General features: G+C 39.6%; 1 protein-coding gene across 1 annotated transcript in view; it reads left to right on the top strand.

The window, feature by feature from the left end:
• NELL1 (neural EGFL like 1) overlaps positions 1-18,804 on the top strand; it is a 437,981-nt gene that overhangs the window by 71,766 nt on the left and 347,411 nt on the right. Inside the window, exons 5-8 of the mRNA XM_026651341.1 lie at positions 3,139-3,235; positions 9,572-9,644; positions 10,550-10,632; positions 18,533-18,667. Coding sequence (XP_026507126.1) covers positions 3,139-3,235; positions 9,572-9,644; positions 10,550-10,632; positions 18,533-18,667 — 388 coding nt within the window. The remainder of the gene's footprint in view (positions 1-3,138; positions 3,236-9,571; positions 9,645-10,549; positions 10,633-18,532; positions 18,668-18,804) is intronic.

Here is an 18,804-nt window from a genome sequence, read left to right as displayed (position 1 = left end):
AAGTAGGGTACTTAGCCCCCCCCCTCAATAACGAAAAGCTCGGAAGGTCATTTTAGAGCTGCACAGATCTCAATGGATTTGCATGAGACATGGGATCATCAGCACATAGCCCTATGTCTTTGCACTGGCTTGAGAGCCCCTTGCCCCCAAGTCCTCCTCCAGGGCTTCCCCCATTAGCAAATGCCATTCATAACTTTCTTAAGGGGCTGCAGGGGGCAGGCTTTAGTCTCAATGAAGTCTTCCTTTTCTGGTAGTGCTACAGAACTCTGGTAGTGCTCTCATGATTAAGGCATGAAACTGGAAGGCCGAAGATTTGATGTAGGGGGCAAGTCAGTTAGCCTTACTGTGCTGCTGTTCCCTGGGGATCTACAGGGTTGTGAGGCTTCATTCATTAATATTTGTAAAGTCCTTTGATTTAACCTTCATTAAAGGTTTATTATTAATCCTTCACTGTATTATTATGAACAATCAATTCCTTCTTATTCATTGACACAAAAGCTTCTTTTTGATACTGGTTTTAGTTTTTGTTCATGTGGATACTTATCCTGTTATCAAAGGCATCTAGTTTGTCTACCTGTTGAGCTTTGCATTATTATTATTATTTTGTTGGCTGTGTGCTGTTTTAGTCTTGGATTTAGTTCTTACATGTTGAAAGTGTACTGTATGCAGTATGATATTCCTCATGGTCTGCTATAGTCTGTTTCTTTCTTTAGGAATACAGATATGAGTTTTAACCTTTTAATTTGCCAAGAATGTAGCCTATGTTTTGTTGCAGTGATAGGCTGTGCAGTTTTGCAGTGGCCTTTTCATGTTTTGCTGACTTAAGCAATATGTGGTAATAAGGTTTGTTCACATAATCAGTGAATAAGATATCATCCAAACACCCTTTTTGTAAAAATTAAGCCCACATGGATCAATTTCTACAGTTGACACCTGCACATTAATTATAAATAGATTTAATGGTCAGATCTAGAAAAAATATATTTCATATCTGCCATGGAGCCTACACACACGAAGATCTTCCTAGACATCAAAAGCTACATGGAAGAAGGCACAAAGCCCTTTATTTTTAATCTGAGTGGTCGCCTGAGGGAGAAGCTAGATGCTCGAGAAATGCAATTAGAATGGAACAATGCACAGAGAAAAATGAAGTCTATTACCACAGAGCATATACCATATGAATGGGAACTTCTGAAAGGACACTGGAAGATAGGTCATTATAGCTTTCCCCCACAAAGGACAAAAACCTTTGTTATCTCCTCAGGAAAGCCAAAGATAAACCACTTTGGCCTGTATCTCATTTGTCTTCCTTATATTCTGTTATTGACCTACAGTATAATGCATGTCGATTTGTATGCTTTACATTGAAAAATTCATTCTTCTTATATAATTGAAGACAGATTTCATGGAGTCCCTTTAGAGCATGTTACCAAGCCCGGTAAATAAAAATCCAATATTCTCTCATAAGTAGTGTTGTAGAAGCCACCGTATTGCTTTGTTTAAAACATTGGGGCTTTGTCTGTTAACAGAAAATGGAGTTCTTCATGGAATATTGACTAGTATTTTACAAAGACTAGACACTTTCCAGAGAGGATGTTATTAACCCAAGTCATGAATAAAGATGTGCTATATATCTAAAGAGAAATTCCTAATGTAATTGTGTAATTCAGTGACTCGCTTTCTCAAGGAGCATGTCAATTACTCTGTGCCTTGTTCAGCCTTTTAAAGCAGTTTTGCATTTGAGTAGATGTTTAATTTTGCATGTGTTTATAGCAGAAAGGAGATGCTTACATTTTAAAATATTGATAGAGATAATACGTGCAAAATTCCCATAATTCCCAAAACATGGTTTGGAAGAATACCGCCTAGTTTTGCTGTCCAAACAAGTAAAATAGCTCAGCATGAGAATTTTACAGATAGGATAGGTAATTACCTAGCTAAAACAAAAATATCCCAGAGCTCTGAATCTAACTTTGAATGCCTTTTTTGTACTGCAGCATGTTAAGAAATGTGATGAATTAGGGTTGATTGTAATTACCATAAACTTAAGCGATTAACTCACGGAATTATTTGAAGAACTCTTTTGAACTCTCTGCTCATGTTCTTAAGTTGTCGAGTTTCAATGTAACTATTTTCTTATTTCTGAAAAATACAAAGTTTTTTTCCTTTCTGTGGCTTTTTAGACAGATTATTCTCCCATTATTCCGGCAAGCTGTTTCCTCCTCCTCCTCAGGATAAACAAATGTGCAAGGAGTATGTGTCTTTATTTTTGACTGCATTCATGTTGATGTTTAAATTTAGCAATGCTTTTGCTAAAGTTCTTCAAAATTCAGATCATTTTGGAGCTCAGGAAAATAAAAATCAATGATGACATTAGTTGAGCCTGAGCTTGAACAGACTGGAAAATTAGTGAAAGTGTAAATTGAAGGATAACTGTGTAGTGAGTTGTTGATGGACTTGTATTTTATATTGGAAACCGCTCACATTCATTTTAAAGCTACAGCTATAATGCTAATGTGGGAGAGAGGAAGAAAAAAAACCCTTTCATCCATTTCCTATTAAACATACAGATACATTACAAGTCAAGGAACTTGACATGTTCAGAGCCTATTCAATTGACTGGCTTGTTGGTATGATTATGGAACAATATGAGTTAGAGAGTAATGGAAATATATTTCATCATCTTCCTTAGCCTCCCTATAGTACCACACTTGTTCTGATATAAGGCAGAGGGTCTGTGCCTCCTGGCTGTATAAGAGTGGTACTATAGCTAGCGGTCAAAGCAAAGGGAAGGGGAGTCCAGAGTCTTCTGTTGAATTCCTGGCTCTGCTGCTGGCACTTAACCTCTCCATGCTTGAGTTTTCCATATTGTAAAATGGTGATAATATTTTACTCACTATTTTAAAGTGTTTTGAGAGCCTGAATAAAAGGTGTTATATAAACTGTCAAGGATTATTATTAATATTATTCATTACACTTTAGCAAAAAAAAAAATTAATTGGTACTATATATGGGTGTTTAATCATAGAGACTTCTTTAAGCCAAACTTTATATCATTTCTTTTTTCATAGATTTTTTTATTAGACTTTTCAGAAGAAAAGAAAGACTTGTTCCAACTAATGACATTTCCCTCCACAGGATTTATGAACGTGTCATAGATCCTCCAGAAATGAATCTAACGCCAGGAAGCAGTTTATGGCTGGGACAGCGGAACAGGAAACATGGTTTTTTTAAGGTAAGCAGATACACAGTAGCAAATGTAGGGCACTGACCTCACCTTCATTACCTTGCACATCCCCTTCATAGGAATTTCAGTAGGGATTGTAGGTATCTGAGGAACACAGGTATGGGTCCAACTTGTCACAAAAGGGCCTGATTCTGCAAGGTGTGGACTGTGCTCTCAACTAAAATTGATTCCACTGTGCCTGAGGAGGTATTCCTTGTCCTCCTGCAGTGTATTGTCCTGGATCACTTGTGACCGGAATGAGATTGTGGAACATAGTTTTAGGAACCCAACCAAGAGTCACTATCTTAAAAACCTTCAGAATAATTTTTACAATGGTCTGGGTGACCAAGCGATGCATCTCCTAATATTCATAGACCAGTGGGAGCTGGACTTCTTCTCTATTGCATCTAGATTAGCCTCTCACTGTTATTGATGGACTCCATAGTTTCCATCCTTCACAGTTTAGGTCCCATTTGACTTCCATTAGGTAAAAGTCCTCTGTGGGCCTGACACTATTCCAATTGTGCACAGTGCATGTCCCCTGCTGAAAGGCCCAGGAGAGTTAACTTCTTTCCTTAGCGAACTTCCCCTCATTTTGACCTCTTTTCCACATGTCAGAGGGAGCTGTATCCCTTACCAGTGATCAACTAGTTCTGATTTTCTAGGCAGTGGATTTGATCCATGAGCTATAGTTTGTGCTTCATGGCTTTGAGGATCACAGTGGCACAGAGCATGAATCCTGGTAGTAGGGAGCCATACTGTACTATCTTCCCCCCTGTAGGTCCATGCACATTGCATACTATGTTCTCATATTTGAATAGTGACAGACACTGCTCTGACTGCCATTTACATATAATGAACACACAGGTCCTGGAAAGCTGACAACCAGTTGAAAATGGTTCAGGGCGCTTAGGTCAGGCTTTTGGGATGCACAAGTGGGTCTGGAAATGGATGTTGGAGATGCTCCTTGTGTAGGAGAGTGAAGATATCAAAACTCCCCCTTCAAAATTTTCCTTTGGTAACCAACAATAAGTGTGTGCCCTATGGGTCATCCTCACTGCCATAGCTGACAGAGCGCATGCCTGCTGGTTGCTCTGATCGGCTTGCCCATTTCTGGTTGTGAGACACCCCACGCCATCCGCATGGACTAGACCAATGTAGGGATGGAGACCAAAAAATGCATAGGGAAGGCACAATTAATGTTGTCTTGGAGGCAAATGCCCTAAGACCTGGGAACCCTATTTCCCTTTTGTTTCTCGCTTCTGTTCCCTTTATCCCCTGGCAAGCCTTGCTGGCATTATGGTCCAGGCTGAGTTGTTGTAAAACTTAAAAATTAATACTCTGCGTCGTAGGCAAAGTTATAGCTAAAGCTGACCAACTGTCATATCTAATTTTGTGTCCAGTGGATCCCCAGGTATTGCAATGGATCTGTTGCTGATTAAAGAGCATGGAGTTTAGTCGGTGGGTGATATACAGCTAAACTCCTGATAATAAGTACCTTGTATCTTGGATAACAGAACACAGTCTAAGGATTCATTCAAATCAAAACAGCATCCATTTGATAAAATAGTCCATAGGATAGTGGTGTGCTTATTTACATCCTCTTGAGACTCGCATGGCTTTCCATTATTAGGATGGTTGACCACCAGTTCAGTTTCCTTTTGAAGGATTCATTATTTAAATTGATGTTGCAGTTACTAGTTTTTGAAGAACATCCCCTCTCTCAACTTTGTAGATTTTTTTCAGCGAGCCAAACGAAATATCAAATGCAGTATTGCTTAAATAGTGTAATTGGTGTGGCAACTCTAACTGTTTTACGTGTGTGTGTGTGTGTGTGTGTATGCATATGTGTATGCATGCACTACCTTCATCACTGTTTTGCTTTTATATTTAAGTTAAGGTCCAAGAATTGCATTTACGTGGACTTCATTTCTTGTTGTAACAGCTGAACTGTCACTGTGGAGTGAAATTAACGGCATGATTTTATTCTACAGCTGTTGTTTTTTACCTCAGCTGCTTCCCATAATTCCACAGATGGTAAACATATGTTTAGAGCTGCATAGAAAAAAGTAAATTATATTGGATTCACCCATCTTTAATTCTTATTTTATGCAGACAGCCAGATTCTAGGAACTCTGGGATACTATACGTTTGTAAATTAATATTTCTACGCATTAACACTTTGGAAACAGCAGGGTAGCTAATGATATGCTAATGAGCTGCCAGTTTTTATTGATCATAATGAAAGTCGACAAGTGCCTTTCTTTGCTTTTATGTTTGCTTGAATATTTTACTAACTGTCTGCAGGGCAGAAATGCATAATTGGTTGAATTTTTTTAATCCTGCTTGTGAGTTTCAGGAGTCTTAAGGTTTTTTTGTTTGTTTGTTTTGGTTACCCATTGCAAAAGCTTGGAATTTTGCCAGTTTATGAACAGTACGTATCTCCATCCATATATTTTCATGCTCAGTAGGATCTCCCTTCCCTTTTCAAAGCAATTTGTTTCAGTGTTTTAACGCATAAAATATATAACTATTTTCCTCATTGTAAACAGAGATCTTCAGGGAAATAAGAGTGGTAAAAAAGAATTAGCATTTTTTGTATGTGTGGTGGAGCTGTGCTAGTATTTGTATGTGAAAGAATTGGGTATTGTTCTGAGCTTTAGCCTAATCATAGTTATTCCAAAAATATTAGAATTTTAATGGTGTAATGTACTATTCATTTTGCTCCTCCTTCTTCTGCCCCTTTTAAAGAAATTAGAAGCTTTCTTAAATGAATATCATTAATATCTGTTTTAGGTGAGGATTCTCCTGTTGTTCCTCATGCACCTTTATGGAAGTGTCATGTAAGGATCTAAGTCACAATGGGCCAGATTCTGACCCTTTTATTTACACTGAGTGACTTCTTACTCCACAAGTAGTCCCATTTGAGTTTGTGGGACTATTGGTAGAGTGAAGGCCTGCTCAGCATAAGACGGGATCAGAATTTGGCCCTTTATATAAACATCTAACAATATGTAACTTACCCTGTACAAATACCTCAGAGCTCTGCCCTTCCAATGCCCCAGTTCTGCAAAGTGCTGAATGACTTCAGCTCTCATTCAGGTCAGTGGAATTTAAGGGTGCTCACCATCTCACAGGAAGTGCCCTGCCCCTTCCAGGATATTGGCCTGAGGTAGACAGTGGAGCAAGCTAATAACAGAGACAAGATGTTGTTTTTGTTTCCTCTACAAGAGAAAGTGCATGAATTATTCCTTCTGAAAAACAAGGATAGCATTTGTTGACCATTCAGGTTTCTTCAGTGTACCCCAGTAGCAAGATCATCTCTGTGTGCTAGGGATGATACTGGAGTCAGGTTAAGAAACAAAACTGAAGGGAACCCGAGGAAGAATCTTTTCAGTAGCAGGCCCAAAACTTTCAAACACCCTCCCCAGAGGAGACCAGGTAGAATTTTACCCTTGCTAACTTCAGACCACGCTGAAAACCTCACCTCTTCAATAATTTATATAACCCTCATGCAGTGCCCAGATACAATGTTGAATAGGAGCTTTGGAAATATATATTGATTAATAAACGAATAGAATGTACTTATGTGGCAGCACACATGCACAAGATGCTTTACATATAAAAAGCCAAGGTTCCCGCTCCAAAGACTATATAATCTAAATCAAATAAATATGATACAGAGGGCAACAGTTCGGGCAACAGGAAAATGATGTGTGTTACCATAGGAAGGCTTTGTGAAAGAAGTGGGTTTTAAAGAGTGAGAATAGCAGTATGAAATCAAGTGAATTAAAATGCAGAAGGTGAGAGTGTTAGTGCACCCTGAATGTATCAACCCTTTCATATAGCATTAATGGAGTAGTTCATTATATAGAGCAATGAAAGGCGCTATAAACATGCCAATGCTTTTCTGTCAAATTCATATCAAATGAGGTTGATATTTAAAGCTCTGCTCCCGCATTGTCTCCACTAGCGTGGAACTCTGCTGACTTCATTGGGACTTCATGCAGCTGAAGGAGTCTGCCTTCGGGTGTGATTAGGTAAATATTTCATATGAAAGCCACATATAGTGATACCCACTTCTGAAAAGGAAAATCCTGATAGGTGCAGAACAACCACAGCTCACATCACAGGCTAAAACCACAGGTCCTTTCTTAGCTTTTACTCAGTCCTTATTTGGGTAGAAGTCCCACTGATGCCAAAGGACCTTAGGATTGGCCCTCATGGGAGTTTTTGTACACTCAATACCCCATATAGAAAACTCTGATCTAGTGAAACTTCATTTATAGAGAAGTAGGATGGAAGTTCAAGTTTGTTTAAATGCATTGCAACAATTCTGATTATGCTGAACTTCCATCTATAATGAAGTTTTTCTCTAACAAAAATGACATTGGACAAATACTGCTCCTATTGAAGCTAATGGGAAAGTTCCCATCTGTGCCTGAGCACACCAGCTCATCTGTAGCTGTAATGTATATGATTATATATATTAAAAATATAATTTCCCTTCCAGACTGTATTTTTCATGCTTTGTTAGAGCACCTATTGCCTTTGATAGGCATCTTTTAAATTATCATTTACATTGAAGTAAATAAATAAAATGAATATGTATTTTTATATTTAAATATAAACCTATCCAAATTGCAGTAATGCACTTAAACATGTACTTAACTTTAAGCACACACTATTCTTGAACAGGGATTCTTTCCTGAGACAGGGCCATTGTGCTTTCCTGGATGGGCTCCTGTCACTATGGTGATATAGTGTAGTGGAAGTCTATAATCTGAGTTATGCTTCTTTAATCATTTCATTGGAGAGAACTGAGCCTTAAAAATACATTTATGTGCTGCAGCTATTAATTGTTCACCAGTGGTCACTGGAAAGAAGTAAAGTAAGTAACATTCAGCATTGTTTTATAGGCGACTTCCCAACCAGTGACAGTATCACTTCTCATTATTGTGGGGGCTTCATTATTCTCACAGATGAAAAGGTTAATAAATATATATTCTTCTGCTACAGAGGTGGTATGATCTGGTTATTTCTATTAATATTTCCAATTATTATTTGATCTTGAAATAACAAGCAGAAAGTAGTGCTTGCTGATTACTTTCTGCTGTTTCAGAAAATGAACACATAAATGTTAAATGTTACTGCATTTGCAAGGCTTCAAGTACTATCTGAGGCCTATATTTTATTTATAGATTAACCTCAGTATTCTGAGCAAGCCACTATGTCTTCTGTCTGCTTTTCAGAATCCATTCTATCACAATTTAACTGAAAATAAAACCAGAATACACCCAAATCAATATTTTCATTCTAAGACAGCAAACCTGACGAAAAATTTCTTCTTAAATTAGAGAGGTTCTTCCAGATCAGATAGGAGGCAGAGCCATAACTCTCTTTGATTTACAGCGAGATACTTGGACTTCTCCAGGAAAATTCCCAGTTCTTTTAAAGTTCATTAAGGGAAAAGAGATCATCTAAGATGCTGAATGCCCTCAACTCCCATTAAAGCTAGTGGATATTGTGGGACATGCTTGTAGAGTCAGGCCCTGAGAAAGAGCTTCAGGATTTGGCTCTAAGGAGCAAACCCCAATCCCCAGCACTCACTGTGTGTGTTTTGTCTGGGTTCTGGGGAGATACACAGGAAAGGGGCTAAGATTTCTCTCTACAAAGATGGGAAATGACAACAGGCTGCATTGTGTGGAAGGTGCTTAAGCTTAGAATGTTCCATGCATATGGAGAAATGACATAGGATTCAACAGTGGTGGATCATTCAACCCTTTCACTTCCCCAGCCTGCCACTGCCCAGCTTCCAAAACCCCATGTGTGCTGTTGTTGTGAAGGGACTTCCTACAGGGCTGAATTATATATGACCCCTAAATCCTGCCCCCTCTCCATCCCGTATGCACAGGGGGCCTTCCTTACCTTTATGTTAGGAACAAGATTGACTCCTAACTGAGCAGCAGAGAGAATTCATTATGAAATGTCCTTTAAATATGGTTTGATCTCCTAGGCTAATTTGGCTAAATGAATCAATAAGAACATTTCTAGATGGTGTGCGATTTTTGCATATGTTTTATCAAATCCAATGCCATAAACTTTTTTCTTGGAGAAAGGAAAGCTTTTGTAATGATTCATATCTTGTTCAGCTTTACCTGAATTGTTCAGTTAGGGTGGTGCTCTTTTTAAAAAAAACCAAAAACAAAACAAAAAACAAACAAACAAAAATAATAAGCTGATCCGTTATTCATGGCCTCTTGGCAGAAAACTTGAGAATAATCTTGGAAGTTTTAACTGTGTGACTACAATCTATATTTACCAGCAATCTTTTCTTTTACAAAGGGTATCATTCAAGATGTGAAAGTCATCTTTATGCCCAATGGATATATAACACAGTGTCCTAATCTGAATCGCAGTAAGTAGCAATTTATTTACTTTGACAGTTGTAGATTTAAATATTATTTCAATATTTTTAAAGATGATGATGCTTAGCTTTGTCCTGTATCATCTTTGTACACTTTCAATATGGTCAGTTCAGGGAAGTAGAAACTCTATTTAAGAAATTGCATTTATGTTAAGATAAGTTATGCTGTTGGGGGTCAGGCATGCCCCATCTCCTCCCGGGGCGGGGCACGAGTCTTGATAGGCCCACAGTTGTGCCTGCGCACATCCAGCTGGGGCTGTGTGGTCTAGTGGTCAGAGTCACTAACTGCCCCCTGGCTCGGGGCTGTGCGGCCTAGTAGCCTGAGTCAGTTTCTGTCAGGTTGGGCCACAACCCCAGGATTGGCAGCCAGGATAGAGGGACCCGGGCCCTCCCTCTCCACCAGGTCCCAACCTAGGGCCCTGTCGGTGGCGGGGTTGCCTGCCACCAGCTTGGCGGGGATCCGGCCGAAACACGCTGGATTAGCCTCCAGTTGTCCAATCAACTCCTCGGGTTAGCAAAGACTCCTTGGGTTACTTCCTACCCACTTCTCCACATCTTGTGGCTTCCTAGTTCCCCCGGTTCCTTCTCCCTCAGTAGCGTCCATAGCCTGGGGGTTGAGGGTTGCTGTCAGCTGGCTGGCCTCCACATCATGAAGTGCCCTCGGCCCTTCAGCAGGAGCCTGTGGCACACCTCCTTCCCCTACGGCGGTCAGCCCAGACTGAGCCAGGCTGCTCCCTCTTATACTGGTGTTGCACTTTGAGCATGCACAGTGAGGGGTTAACCCCCACAGTCCCAGTGCAGGGCACGCACGCCCCATCACACATGAATTAAAGATGTTTTAACAGTAGATCAGTCTTCATTGATTTATGGTTCTTTTCCCCACTTCTTTTATTGAGCATGCCCAACCTGCAGTGATTTCTTAAGTCTGGTGCAAGGAATCATGGATTTACAAGAGCTCCTGGCAAAAATGACTGCAAAAGTAAGTACCTGAACTCCATTATCAGTTCCTCATCCTGTCCCTCATTTCCCTCAAGTTGAGAGCACTATAAAAGCATTTACACCTTTGCATCTGCATTACACTATCCTGGTAGAGTTTTATTCGGACTTCCAGTAGAGCTACCTGTAGTGGATTTTCCGTAATGCCAATAAAGCCTCATTCAACTTCTATAGGTTTCAGAGTAGCAGCTGTGTTAATCTGCATAAGCTTTCGTGGGCTACAGAATCCGAAGAAGTGGGCTGTAGCCCACGAAAGGTTATGCTCTAATAAATTTGTTAGTCTCTAAGGTGCCACAAGTACTCCTGTTCAACTTCTATAGTATTTTAGAGGACATTTACAAATGCCTATTAATTAAAAGAATGTGGAATAACGAACATGCTTACTACTAAAGGGTCTGATTTTTAAAGAAACCATAGCATGTGTCCCTTTACGTGCCAACAGATAAGTGCAGGTACAGAAAAAGGGTAAACTCCCCAATGATCTTACTGCTGAGGTTTCCCCAAACTGTCAATATGTGCGCATTTGCCCCAAGTGGAACAGGCAGTGGCACTACCCACAAAACGTGAGGGCTCTTTGAAATCTTCAGAGGCTAGGAGGGGTCTTCATACAGAGGCTTTGTCTCTCCTTGCCAGTTCTGGAGACCCCAGTGGATCACCCAAATCCAGGCAATTCCATTGGAGCCACTGCATTTGCTCTCTTCAACACTCTCTTTTAAGGGAGATGTCTACAGTATGAAGATATTAACAGAAGAATTAACACATTTCCAGGCTACACTAATTCTCTTCTTCCTTGTGGTGGTGGTGAGGGTGAATGGGAAGATGTGCTTCTCCCTTAGCTCTGCTACAGCCCACAACCAGCTCTCATTTTAGCCATAGGACCTCCAACTGAGGGTGCTTGTAGAGTCTGGGGGCTAGGAAAGGAATGGGGTGATCTATTTTAAGGGGTGTGGACCTAAGGACCCTTGATGCCCAGTGGCAGAGGACACAGATTACAAGGATCATGAAAAGGTGTCATGTAAGGCCTCTATTGAAAGAATGTCATCACAATCATTGTGAAATGGATGAGCAGATAATGTGTAAGTTATGTATGTTATCTTTTTAAGGCCTTGTAGTTAAAGGCATGTCGCTCAAAGGTAGCATGCATTGAGACAGACTTTTCCAGATAGGAAGTGGGAGACACTTTTATCTCCCTGGTTGACTGTTGTGCATTGTTTCTTACAATGGAAGTCTATTTGCATATTGAGTCAAATGCTGATGAACAGATAGTGACTGCTGCAGGGAAAAACAAAAACAGCCAGGGTTATACTTTTAGGGGTATAACGGAGTACGGTGATACACCGGGCATCCTTCAGTCTTGGAAGACAAGCTGGCAGCAGGCTTGATCTTATGAAAGGAGGTTCTCAGCCATCCTGGTTGAAAATGCTGGGAAAAGGACTTGGGGTAAGCTATCCTTTAGGAAATGGGAATGTCTTGTGAGTTAAGTTTAGGCTCTAGAAAGCATGTTATGATTTTGTTTTATATGTAATCATTTGTTTCCAGTATTCTCTCTTACTTTCATTTGAATCTCTGTTATTTGACAATAAACTTATTCTTGTTTTCACTGTAAATATATCTAAGGGCTAGTCTACACTACCGCGCTACATTGGTGAAGCTGCACTGATGAAGACACGCTATCCTGACGGGAGAGCGTTTTCCCGTCAGCATAATTACTCCACCTCAGCGAGAAGCGGAAGCTGTGTCAGTGGAAGAGTGTCTCCCTCCGACATAGTGGACTAGTGTGGACAGCGTTTAGGTCGATGTAACTTGCGTCGCTCAGGGGTTGGCTTTTTCACACCGAGTTTTACGTGGCTTTTTACATCAACTTAAGCGGTAGTGTAGACAAGCCCTAAATGCAGTGAGTTAAGCACAGTGGCAATCCTGATTTGCATCTAGTAAATTGGTGTGTACTGTTCCTTTGGGAATATTCCATGTGGTTAACATTAGCAAAACCATCTGGCCTATGATTAATTCTATCATCTAAACAAGAATTAGTTATCTCACCTGGCATGCTGCTTATATGCTAATTACTTTTTGATCAATGTGTAACCACAGAATCACCTGTAGGTGCATTTAATTACTAGCATAGTTACTGAACATGATTTTCCAAAAGAATAATCTACATGGTAACCCTGTGTATATAAAGATGGTAAACTCGTAATATTTTTTTCCTTGTGAATCGTACCTCCTCAGCTGCCCTTAGGACTCTTTCCTTCCTAAAAAGAAAGGTTTTAATTTTAAACACGTTTGTATTACACTGACACTCTGTTCACCCAGCCAGTGTATTTTGGACAGGCTCTCTCAGAGAATAAGAAACATTAACCTTTTAGTTCACTTTACTGCTGGAAATGTGAAATAGAGGTAATTTATTTTAAGCCCTGCTGGTGGTATGAGCAGGTCCCAATTATGTACTGTATTGAGTGACTTGCTCTCTCTGCTGTAATTATATTTTTGCTTGCTAATACATTTTTTGGGCCAAATAACATGCTGTTGATACTCCGAAGATTACTTGTCCCCATACAGCAGTGCTGGGATGATCTTTTTTTTGCTTGTTCCTTTCCCCCGATAAGGTTGCTTTGCTCTCCTTAGTAACGCATTAATTAAGTGTTTTGTTGTATTACTGTTGTCCGGAAAGAGCACACACAGCCGTGCAAGAAGTTTTAATTGTGAGACAAATGCAAATGAAAGATGGTGGAATTTAAAAACAGACATTTTAATGGTGGATTTTCACACCACAGTCCTAGGGAGCAAATTCAGGCCCTAAGTGATATTTCTGCAGTTTTAGGTATACACTAATGTCGTGTTAAGATATGTCTGGGCTAGAAGTAGGCTTGGAACCAGTGCACAGCTGCCCATGGAGATTACTTTTGCCAGAGCAAGGAGTATGTATTATGAAATACATAACAATGACCCCTAATTCTCTCCCCCATTCTGGGAGTTGCAGAATATGAACTTGGCAGCATGCAAAAATTGTGTCCCATGTTTCCATGTGTGGCTGTGGTATACCAGAAGCTTGAATTTGTCTGTAGATTTACATTTGGTTACAATTTAATTACAGACTCAAAAAATCCCAGTGAATGGTGTTTGCAATGTTAGTATGTCACCAAGAAAATTACAAATGACAAGTAAGGCATATAGTAAGTTAAGTATCATTACACTCTTTCCCCCACACTCTTCAAAGATTTGAGGTCAATTTGAAGTAGTCAGTGTGTTGCTTTTAAAAATGCATAAAAGTGTAGCTTTTCTGAGTCTGAGGTATTTCTTTTCATGGTGGGGAAGGCGTCTGAACTTTTTGCATTACTGCCTACACGCCGCTGTTTCATCTCTTTAATTTTGCCACCTTAAATAGAAAAAGGTAATAGATCAAATTGTTAAAAACTTAATTAAAATATAAATTACCTTGGGACAAGATGGACAGGTTAATTTTCACCATGCCCAATTACTATGCTGGGTATGGAATGTTAGGTGGTGTTGACCCTAAATGGGTTGGATCCTCAGCTAGTGTAAATCAGTATAGCTCTACTGAATCAAGGGTCTTTGAAAATGGAGTGCAGTTCCTTTTTAATAAACTAGCAGGTCACACTAGGAAGTGTCTTTTTCCTTGTAATCAGATGTGTTTCTTTTAGTGGCTGGAGATAGTTACTGGAGATTTCCAGCCCCAAACTTCTAATTAACTTTATTTCTTGCCAAATCTTAACAGGGTAACAATCAAAAGGTTCAGTGCTTGGTTTGGTTGGCATAAATACCTAAATGTTTAAGGGCAGAATTTACTGTTGACATAACCCTAGTGGCTTGGTTACACCATAGATTTATTTGGTCACAAACATTTATCTGAAACACATGAACATTTTGACTCAAAGTTCTCTGGAGCTCTCATGAGAACGGAGTTTTCTTTGTAAGATTTCTGGTACTTCCTGCATCCGGATGGCCCACAAGTAATATATCACAAGAATAGTCTTTTTCTTCATCTTCTGGTTTGGAAAAATGAAAAAATGATGGCAGAAATAGTTAACCACACCCCCATTGGTTCATTCCTACTCCTAATCCATCCAAGACTTGAGAGCCTGAGACTTTCCATTGATGTTTCAAATCTTTGACAAATCTTTTTATGCAAAATTGGCAGCATTTGGAATGGCATTTCAGTTTGTAATACATTTAATTTTGAGGATATCATTGTTTTGTTGAGCTTAATGGTGATTTTTCAATTATGTTTGGCAGTTTAAATACAAATGGAACATTTTGATTTGATTCCATATAGCAAATGCCAACTAAATAGTATTTCAGAAAAGATAAACCTGTGTGTGTTGAGATACATCCATTGACCTATTACTATCAGAAAGTTCACTGTTGCATGTCTTCATATCTATAAAGATAACACTGACATTTTCTGTGTAGTTGCAAAGATAAATGCATGCCAAAGGTAATAGTGATCATACACATCTCTGATTTACTAATAGATTCATTTTACATCCAGAGTCATTCTTCAGAGTAAGTGGTAGATGGTGTGTTTTATCAGTGAATTTATATACATTCAGTGCGACAGTGAAAGTCACAGAATATGCAACTTTTAGTTGATTAGTATTAGCATTTGCTTCTCTTCTTTATTGCTGTTACAGGAATCAACACCCACACAAATAAAGCATTAAATGCCTTTTTCAAACCTGGCTTTTGTATAACATCCTTTCTCTTTTTGTGTGCAGTTTATACACAATCATTATAAGAAATAAAAATGATGAATGTTACCTTTTTGTGTTTATTTTTTTAAAAAAAAGACTAAAGAAAAGGTACAGGTTAAATAAACTGCAGCAAAACATATAGATTAAACACAATTTTAATGCAGCGAAATATATTCTATTTTATACATTATAAATATAGAAACCCTTTTCAGGTCACTGCTGAAAACTGGCAGGATTAGCAGTTCAGTGAGAGAGGATGATTTTTGCCTTTAAAGTGTGAAAAACATTTTTGAAGTCACAAGATCATGCTGGCTTTGGGAGGGCTGAGTGTCAATTCCAGTAATATCCCAGAATCCCGACTTAAGGAAAATCAAAAGCTTTTACTCGAGGCCCTTTACTCTGGAGAATTGAAGAACAGAAAATGAGGAAGTTTCCCTAGTATCTTCTGCTGATGTTTGAGATTTACCTGACAGGAAGTATGAGCATTGATGGGCAGGTTGGAATATTCCCATTAAAATGGATAATGGTGGAAGTCTTGAGAGCCTTTTTGCAAATGTATAAAATGCAGTAGATACCAATATAAAAATAGTACAGTATTTGTACAGTGATCTCTCTAAGCAGTGCAAAAATGCTATTGTAAGCTGTAGTATTTTGAACCATCCTGTAATATACTGTAGTATGCCATTTATAAGAGTGATCAGGGCTAGGATTCATCTCAGTTTGGACCAGATTTTGACACATTGGCTACTATGGGACTACTCATGCAGTAATGTGGTGCTTAATGTGAGTAAAAGCAGCAGAATTTGGCCCTTTGAGAAGTTCCCACTTGCTCTGGGATTTGTGGATTTCTGGGAGAGATGGCTATTTTGGGGTTTGAAGGACGTGGAAGTTTAGTCCTGCCAGAAAGTTTGACGAGTTAGTAAATGGGACTGAGTAATTTGGTTCTTATTATACATAGAAGAGGATCTTGTATGTGGATATTATTCTCTGTGTTGGACCCCATCACAGGGTAGCTGGTCCCTGTGAGTAGACCAGGCCCAGTGGCCCTGTGTCAGAGCAGGTGTGCCTAACTGAGCCAGTTAAAGAAGTCAGGGCTACATGAGGAACTAACTACAAGGGTCTGTCAGAGGGCAAGAAGAGGAGTGATTGGGGCAGGCTCTGCCTTGGGAGAGGAACCACAGAAGAGTGCAGCCAATTCCTCTGGTGGATCCCTGGAACAAAGGGCTCAGGGAGGTGGTCCTGGGTTTGGTGTTCCAGAAGAGAAACAGAGCTGGCTGAATGAGAACTGGCTGCAAGAAAGGAGCTGGCTGGTACTGGGAAGCTGCAAGAGACCCCTGGGAAGGGAGGTTGTGAAACCCCAGGACAAAGGGTAGGCTGAGGAACTGTTTATTTTAATCTTTTATGTGGACAAATAAACTTATTTAAAGGAGACTGGGCATGACAGCAAGTATTTGTTAAGATGGGGAGAAGCCCTGCTCCAACACATATGATAGAGAATGTGGGCACTTTGATACAAGATTGAGGAGGATCTTTGGTGCACAGTGGAGAGAGGGAAAACGGAGGCGGGGGCGATCGGCCACCATATTACAGATCACTCGGGAATCTTCATTTGCATGGAGTATTCTTTGTTTGGGGAAAGCCTGGGATGACCTATGTAAACATGGTGACAATAATCTGTGTCATAAAGACTGGGAGTGGATGGGTCATTACAAAACCTAATTTTCCCATACTAATTTCCCATACTAATTTCCCCTACAGTTACTCACACCTTCTTGTCAACTGTTTGAAATGGGCCACCCTTATTACCACTACAAAAGTGATTTTTCCTCCCTTGGTATTCTACTGTTAATTGAATTGTCTCGTTAGACTGACCCCCGCACTTAGTAAGGCAACTCCCATCTTTTCATGTACACCTCTACCCCGATATAACGCGACCCAATATGACACGAATTCAGATATACCGCGGTAAAGCAGTGCTCTGGGGGCAGGGGGGCGGGGCTGCGCACTCCGGCGGATCAAAGCAAGTTCGATATAACGAGGTTTCACCTATAACGCGATAAGATTTTTTGGCTCCCGAGGGCAGCATTATATCGAGGTAGAGGTGTACTATGTATATATACCTGCTATTGTATTTTCCACTCCATACATCTGATGAAGTGGGTTCTACCCCACGAAAGCTTATGCCCAAATATATTTGTTAGTCTCTAAGTTGCCACAAGGACTCCTTGTTGTTTTTAATAATCTGTGTGGGTGTGTTGGGGAGGATGGGAAGGAGCACGTGCGCAGAAGAAAATTATAAATTACTCATAGTATGGACAACAACTTGGAGCGATCACCTTCCCTTGTCTTTGCCAGCACATGAACCCCCTGCCTCCTGTTTGTTGTTACATGCACAGTCTCTCCTCCCATTCACTATTACATAGAATTCTTCAGGCAAATATGGCAATTGCTTGCCTGGAAAAATACTACTAGGAAAAGAATATTTTTAGCATCTGTTAATTCATTTTAGCAGCTGGCAATGAGGAGATGCTGACAGTATCATCTGACCAGCCCACTCTCTGCTGTCTACCAGCAAGTGCTCTGTGGGCCACCAGTGGTCCATGATCCATAGTTTGGGAAAATCTGTTATACAACACATTTAAATGTCGTCTTTTCCCTGTAAATCATAGTAGCTTTATATAATGTAAATGTCTTTCTGCAACCTGTTAATGTTAAACAGTGTGGAGATAGGTTGAACAGAAGGAATCAGAGCCAGACAGCATTCATGCTCTTAAATTACGTGTATGCCGGTAAATGAATAATTCAGAATATTACAAAGATTTCAGTTTTTGATGTTTGAACTGAAAGTACCCAATTCATTAATAATCTGAGGTACCCAAGAGGTACATTTTTAATATCTTGCTGGGGTTCATTAGATTAGAAGAGCCAATCATACAGATCATCAACTGGTGTACATTAGCTGATCTCCATTGAAGTAAATGGACACAAGTTGATTTACACCAGCTTTGGTTCTGGCTCAGTGTCTTCTATTTAGTTTGTTTTTCAATTGGTGTAATAAAATTTGATTCAGCTAAAAGTCAGTAAGCTGCTTCTTTTGTTCTTTGCTTCTTTGCTTTGTTAAAACCATGTGTATGAATTACAGAAATTACATCAAGTAACTTTCACTTACAGCTAAATTATGCAGAAACGAGGCTTAGTCAATTGGAAAACTGTCATTGTGAGAAGACTTGTCAAGTAAATGGAGTGATCTATCGAGACAAAGACTCATGGGTAGAAGATGATCACTGCAGGAATTGCACATGCAAAGTAAGAATCTTCTAATGGGTGTAAGGGGTAGGATGCCTAATTATAGTGTGAATGGTCCTTGAATACATAATACCAACTCTGAGATTTATTATCTTTTTAGTTTGCACCCAATGGTAATGTGAACAATTGAAAGAAGT

Source organism: Terrapene carolina, unplaced genomic scaffold (assembly GCF_002925995.2).
Source record: "Terrapene carolina triunguis isolate 2854851 unplaced genomic scaffold, T_m_triunguis-2.0 Scaffold96, whole genome shotgun sequence".
In the NCBI taxonomy this organism is placed as follows: domain Eukaryota; kingdom Metazoa; phylum Chordata; order Testudines; family Emydidae; genus Terrapene; species Terrapene triunguis.
Note: the sequence above shows the minus strand (reverse complement) of the source record. Positions and strands in the feature narration are given on the sequence as shown.